Source organism: Lolium perenne, chromosome 2, assembly GCF_019359855.2.
Source record: "Lolium perenne isolate Kyuss_39 chromosome 2, Kyuss_2.0, whole genome shotgun sequence".
NCBI classification, from domain to species: domain Eukaryota; kingdom Viridiplantae; phylum Streptophyta; class Magnoliopsida; order Poales; family Poaceae; genus Lolium; species Lolium perenne.
This window is the reverse complement of record NC_067245.2, coordinates 268,195,792-268,203,114: the sequence shown is the minus strand read 5'-3', so window position 1 is coordinate 268,203,114 and position 7,323 is coordinate 268,195,792. Positions and strand designations below refer to the sequence as shown.

Sequence of the window (7,323 nt, the reverse complement as noted above, 5' to 3'; positions counted from 1 at the left end):
TGAGGGCCCGTGGAGAAGCGAGCGGACGCTAGGTGCGATCGCCGAGCGTCCGCGGAGACGCAAACCTGACGCATATTTGGGCCAGGTTTGCATCTCCGCGGACGGTCCGGTCACTTTGCGTCGCCCCGCTGGAGGTGGTGCCAGACGCATTTCCGGTACGCGCGGACGCAAACGGTCGCTGCGTCGCGCCGCTGGAGATGCCCTAAGTTTGCCTGGCATCATACTGATTCCTGCTGCTTATCTATACATGTCCAGTAGATCATCGATAAACTTTTTATTTCTCTTGCCTTAGTACGATTATATTGCCTTTTTTCCCCTAAACACATGCGTCCTACTTTTGTGAGCAGCTTTGAGAGTCCAAGTCTACAAACTGATCTACCGGGTTTTGAGATTGACAAAGTCACCACATGCATCTCGCTATCGACAGAAATGTTAACCTCTACCGAAAGAATATTTCACATTTTATGAGACACCAAAGTGTATTCGAATGATCAGGAGCAACCGAGCCCGTGTCTAATTCTCATAAAACATTTTTATCTCCATATTTCATGCATTCAAATTTTAATTGTTCCCTAGGGTACCATGTTACACCTGTTGTTGGGCCCTCACGGTGGCCCATGAACAAAAGACAAGGAACCCCTCTCCAAGAGACATAAGGTCTCCGCGAGAAGGGGGGCATCTCGCCAAGGATCTCTCGCAAGAGGTCCAGGACTTAGTCATTTCAGGCTACTAGAAGGCCTCACGGAGCTTATCTCCGCGAGAGAAATCACAGAAGATGTTGTTCAAGATACCTCCGCGGATCAGTCACGTAGGATGAAGCTAAAGGGGGTGACGCTAGCCATGACGCACCCAGAAGATAAGAGAAGGTCCAAGTTTGCCCGCATAAAGTGAACTGGCTGTTGCCTCCTTTCCCAAAAGGATCGGGGTGGACCGTGCCAGTACAACAGGGATGTCGACATCCTCTCTTGGTGGACCTAGGCAGTTGGAATGGCTGTGGGTTTAGTGAGGGACATTTGTTCCCTTCCTTGGGTTGCTCTGTGGTTATGCCTCTGCCAAGTTTTCTTGGAGAGGAGGGCCAACGCCACTATAAAAGGAGGGGCAACCGCCCAGTAGAAGGGATCCAATTCCATCCCCTCGGATCCTCTTTCACTACTGGGAAAAGGCTTACCGCCGGCACCCTAAAAAGGCTTACCGCCAGCACTTTCGAATTCGCCGGCGATAACCTCGCCGGTGGTAAAGTGCTACCGCCGGCATATTCGTAAGCGCCAGCGGTAAGGTGGAAATACCCCCGGCAGTTTTCCCAACTCGCTGGCGGTAATAGGTACCACCGGCACCTCCCAGCTCGCCAGCGGTAATTTAAGTTACCACCAGCAAACAGCCCTATATGCCAGCGGTATGTATTTTAGGATTTTAAAAAAAACTGACATTAAATCACAAAACCTTCAGATATAGAATAAAAACAAATTCACTCTTTATGCTATACGCTCTTTATTCTATACGATCCAAAGTTTCTCTACATAATTGTATTTAAACTAGACAGTAATTACAATTTTGCTCCGACGTGCTCCTCCGCACAAAATATTCCTCTAGGTTCACTCCATGATCCCCAAATCGCGCTCCGCTCGATCCTCTTCCTCGCTGCCCAGGAGCACCTGGGGGCTGCTTCTCCTTGCTGCTTGCCTCCGCCACGTTCGTCTCCGATTCCGGCCAAACAACACTGCAACATCATGAAATAACAAGATAAGTGACCTACCATCTAAGGAGTTACCATGGCAGCATTTATGTTTAGAAGGCAATTTGAAGAGATTGAGGATGAGATGATTTCACTCTTGGGTGTCACAATTATCTTGCATATGAGAAGTCACTGCATTGGCTCAGTAATTCTGAGCAAAACATTTGTATATGTAAGTTCAAAAAAACGTAATCAAATAATATATGTAGAGAACAAAGGCTTTGACTGTAATCCACTACCAAAAAAGTGCAATCAGCAGACAGATGTAACAGAGGCAAAAAATGTGGTCTATCATTGCAGTGCCTGAGATGTGTAAATTAGGAAACATTCATTGCATCACATGATTAGATGGCAGAGAGTATTTACATGGAAACATAAATTACGTGCTGAGATCAATTAGTAAGAAACATGCAAGCATTAGTACATGAGATTGAGTATGAAGCAAACATATCGACTTGGAAACATTCATTGTATGACAATGATCAGATATGGCATATGAGAAACCAAACTAATTTATTAGGAGTAGATGAACATTAGTCCGCTAGATTCTGCAGAGATAGAAACGCAGGACGAGAATCAATATGCAAAACCTAATCACTGGATCTGGTTGCCTCCCCTAGAACACAAGATCTAGAATGAATCTACACAGGCGGGGCAGTCGATCTATCCATAACCCAGCAGTACCAAACTATCCGACCGAAATTAAACTCCCCAAAGCCGCGACCAGGAAGTGGAATCTAACCCAAGACAGATGGATCGGGACCAGGTAGATTCTAGAGGGATCGAGGGAGGGAGATCGAGGCGCGTACCACCAGCATCCGGGTGCTGCTGCTGGGGCTGATGGTGCTGGCCCTCCTGCTGCTGCTTGAGGAGGAGCTCCTCCTGCTGCAACTGCTTCTTCTTGAGCTCGTAGAGCTGCTTCTTCTCGTCCTTGGAGAGGGACCGCGGGACGACCTCCTTGGCGACCTTGGCGACGGCCTCCTTGCCCGAGGCCTCGCCGACGAGCTCGAGCAGGTCGAAGATCCTCATCGCCGCGCGGAAGACGCACCGCTGCGAGGTGGCGGTGGCACCACTGGTGGGGAGGGGGAGAGGAGGGGAGAGCGTGAGGAGGAATGGGGGACGTGGGGAGGTTGGGCCAGGAAGGACGGGGGATGTGGGGAGGTTGGGCCGGCACCGTTGCTCGCTCGCGGGGGCCTCTCGACGGTCGGCGAAAATGAAACGGGAACGCCGGCGGTAATTTTGGCCCAAAATAACCCACAACAGACTAAGTTACCCCTGGCGCTTGCAAATCCATCTCGCCGGCGGTAATTGTATTATCCCTGGCATTTACGAGTCCAAATCGCCGGCGGTAATTGGAGGCCTGTCCGGGTGGTCTCAGCCCACCTTACCACCAGCATTTTCGATTCCATTTCGCCGGCGGTAAGTGTCGTACCCCCAGCGACCCTATTTAAACTCGCCGGCGGTAATACGAGGCGGGCCTAAAAGGCCTTACCGCCGGCATCTTTAAATCGTACTCGCCGGCGGTAAGAAGTGCGGCTATAAGCATTTTCCTAGTAGTGTTTAGATGCCCTCTAGATGACATCGTCTTCAACCTAGAGCAGATCGCATCTATATCTGAGGAATAACACCACCACCACCTTGTAACACCATACTCCTCTCGGAACAAGATCAATACAACTCCAAAGCAGGATGTAGTGGTTTTACCTCAACACGAGGGCTCTAAACCTGGGTAACCTTGTGTCTCTCGCTGTCGTGATGTCTCTGTGCTACTCCAGTGCCGCCATGTCCATTTTGAGCTTGGTATGTCGTTGCTTCTAGCCCCCTTTTGGTCTGATAAGCTCAAGGGTCTCGTCGAGGTACCTGTCACTACTAGGGAAAAGCCTATAGGTGGAGGCAAGTGGTGCCGGCGCACCACCCTATGCATGCGCCGGCGATGCCTGCCCACTACCGGCGCACCATTGGATTCGGGCCAGGCCCACGAAACATTGCGCACCATTGGATTCGGGCAAGTGGAACGTGCTGCCGGTGCACCAAATACTAGCCGCGCCGGCGATGCCTGCCCACTACCGGCGCACCATTGGATTCGACGCGCCGGCGCTTTTTCCTGGCATGGCCTCGCCCAATTCGGGCCAGGCCCACGAAACATTGCCGGCGCACCAGCCCAGGAGCGCGCCGGTGGTAATTTGCTATTGCCGGCGCGCTCCTGGGCTGGTGCGCCGCAATGTTTCGTGGGCTCGGCCTCGAAGCGTATATAGCCGGATGGCTTATATACTGCCGGCGCACCCAGGTCCTGGTGCGCCGGCAGTAACCTGGGAGTTATTTCAGCCACCAACCAGCACTCACAAGCCCTACACTCACTCCTCCACACAACCCGACCCTTCTTCCAACCCACCTATTTTTTGCCCATTTCTACCCCAAATTTAGCCAATTTGACCAAACAAAATCATATTTTTTTACCAAATATTCCCTTCCTACATGCATCTCCCACATCCCCCTATGTAGATCTAGATCTACTATCCCGCATTGACCGCTCAATCTAGATCTAGATCTAGAAAGTCGGCTTCCATACGCCGTGGTAGCGGCGCGACGTCCCGATCTTGTTGACGAGTATATCAAACCAATAGGTGATTAATGACCAAATTGAGGAATGAAATCAATGTATATTGGACATTAATTTGAAGCAAAGCTCGTGTGTGGCATATATATATGTTGTGTTTGTGCTTGTGCTTGTGTGTGTTGGCGTTGAAAATGAGTTGCCAACGTTGCGCCGAAATGTTGATTCTTTAAGTTTCCGTTTCGGCACATTTCTGGCGCTCCTATGTCCTACCGTGTAGGAAGGTCATGCCGAAATTTTCCGTGAAAACTACCGACGGATGCATGGTTCTAATCAATTATGTAATCTTACCATGCAGGCGATAATGGTTATCGAGATGTGTGAAAGCATCGTGATGAGATATCTGAAACACGCGATCATCGACATGTATGAAAATAACCGCACGGAGGTATTGTGTCCGTGCCGGAGATGCAAACGAGGGAAATGGTTTGACCCGTATTCAGGCAAATTGCAGGGGCACCTGCTCACTAATGGTTTCATGCATGGACACACTCAATGGATGAGTGATGATGGCGCGGAGGTCAATGGGGCGACGGCAGCAGGTGGTAATAATGGCCGGCAAGAAGGAGGGCATCATGATATTGATGACGATGAAGAGCTTGTCGCACAGGACGATAACCTTGACGATGACAATAACCTTGACGACGACGAAGAGGTGCCGCTAGCTTCAGTCGTGCGGGACCCTCATCTTCAAGATCTGCTTCTCGAAAAGACGAAAGGCGCCAAGCGGAAATCAAAGCTTGAGCAACTCGAGATAGACTCGAATACTCCGTTGTACGACTCAGGTCGCGGGTTGGGGGAGTCTCGCTTGAGAGTAGCTCTCGATGTGCTGCAGATGAAGGCGAAACACGGATGGACGGACACAAGCGTCGATGACATCCTGGAATACGTGAAAGATCTCCTTCCTGCTGGGAACACGTGTCCTGGTAGTCTAGCCGAGGCCAAGAGAATCACGTGCCCTCTCGACTTACCCCACGAAAAGTATCACGCCTGCATCAACGACTGTATCATGTATCGCAAGGAGCACATGGACAAGACCAAATGTCCTGTGTGTGAAGCTGAACGGTACAAGAAAGGGAAGAAGAAAGCTCCTCGGAAAGTTGTGTGGTACTTCCCGCTCGCCCCCCGGCTTCAACGGTTCTACGCGGACCTCAAGGAAGCAAAGCTCATGCGCTGGCACGCAGAAAGAAAGGAGGCAGTGTTGAATGATGAACAGCGGATTGCGCACCCAATGCTGACGCACCCTTCGGATGCAAGCCAGTGGAAAGCATTAGACAATGAATTCGGAAGTTTTGGGGCAGATCCCAGAAACATCAGGTTGGGTGCGAGCACGGACGGATTCAATCCGTTCGGAAACCAGAGCAGCACACATAGCACATGGCCCGTGTTTGTATGGATCTACAACCTCCCGCCCTGGCTGTGCATGAAGAGGAAGTACATACAGATGAGTATGCTAATTCAAGGGCCGACACAGCCAGGAAACGATATCAACATGTATCTTGAACTATTAAATGAGGAGCTTGAAACGTTGTGGGCGGAGGAAGGGGTAGATACATGGGACGCCATCGCGGAAGAATATTTCCCTTTGAGAGCCGCGTTGATCACGACGGTGCAGGACTACCTTGGATACGGTTACATTTCGTGCCAGGTGTGCCATGGACACAAGGCATGTGTCAGGTGCATGGAAGAGACGATGTTTTTGCAGCTTGGTAAGGATCCCGACTCTTCGAAAACAGTTTACATGGGGCATCGAAGGTGGCTACAGAAGACTGACCCGTGGAGAAAGCGTGGAGATCTGTTCGATGGTACAAATGAACCCCGAGGACCTCCACGTAAGAAGAGCGGCGAAGAGATCGATACATTACTGAAAGGTTGGAAGGAGTGCCCTGCGCCGGGAAAGATTCGTCAAAAGCCTGGAGAGAAGAAGAAGAAGAAAAAGGAAACGACGCCGCTCATTGGTGTATGGAAAAGGAGGTCCATGTTTTGGGACTTGCCGTACTGGAAAATTCTCGATACACCTCACTGCCTTGATGTCATGCATATTACAAAGTGAAGGAGATATGCCCTAGAGGCAATAATAAAGTGGTTATTATTTATATCTTTATGTTTATGATAAATGTTTATATATCATGCTAGAATTGTATTAACCGAAACATTAGTACATGTGTGATATGTAGACAAACAAGAAGTCCCTAGTATGCCTCTTAAACTAGCTTGTTGATTAATGGATGATTAGTTTCATAATCATGAACATTGGATGTTATTAATAACAAGGTTATGTCATTGTGTGAATGATATAATGGACACACCCAATTAAGCGTAGCATAAGATCTCGTCATTAAGTTATTTGCTATAAGCTTTCAATACATAGTTACCTAGTCCTTATGACCATGAGATCATGTAAATCACTTATATCGGAAAGGTACTTTGATTACACCAAACACCACTGCGTAAATGGGTGGCTATAAAGGTGGGATTAAGTATCCGGAAAGTATGAGTTGAGGCATATGGATCAACAGTGGGATTTGTCCATCCCGATGACGGATAGATATACTCTGGGCCCTCTCGGTGGAATGTCGTCTAATGTCTTGCAAGCATATGAATGAGTTCATAAGAGACCACATACCACGGTACGAGTAAAGAGTACTTGTCAGGAGACGAGGTTGAACAAGGTATAGAGTGATACCGAAGATCAAACCTCGGACAAGTAAAATATCGCGAGACAAAGGGAATTGGTAATATATGTGTATGGTTCATTCGATCACTAAAGTCATCGTTGAATATGTGGGAGCCATTATGGATCTCCAGATCCCGCTATTGGTTATTGGTCGGAGTGAGTACTCAACCATGTCCGCATAGTTCTCGAACCGTAGGGTGACACACTTAAAGTTGGATGTTGAAATGGTAGCACTTGAATTATGGAATAGAGTTCGAATATTTGTTCGGAGTCCCGGATGAGATCCCGGACATCACGAGG

General features: G+C 49.0%; 1 protein-coding gene across 1 annotated transcript; it reads right to left on the bottom strand.

The window, feature by feature from the left end:
- Positions 1–1,449: 1,449 nt before the first annotated feature.
- On the bottom strand, positions 1,450–2,926 carry LOC127335974 (uncharacterized). Its single transcript, XM_051362712.1, has 2 exons — positions 2,542–2,926; positions 1,450–1,717 (listed from the first exon to the last, which is right to left on the bottom strand). The coding sequence occupies exons 1-2, from the start codon at positions 2,759–2,761 to the stop codon at positions 1,593–1,595; spliced, it is 345 nt and encodes a 114-aa protein (XP_051218672.1). The 5' UTR covers positions 2,762–2,926; the 3' UTR covers positions 1,450–1,592.
- Between the last annotated feature and the right edge of the window lie 4,397 nt (positions 2,927–7,323).

Coding starts and splice junctions, on each gene's coding strand:
- LOC127335974 (XM_051362712.1), bottom strand. CDS start 2,761: ATGAGGATCTTCGACCTGCTCGAGCTCGTCGGCGAGGCCTCGGGCAAG. Junction 1,718..2,541: donor GCAGCACCCGGATGCTGGTG/GTACGCGCCTCG, acceptor ATGATGTTGCAG/TGTTGTTTGGCCGGAATCGG.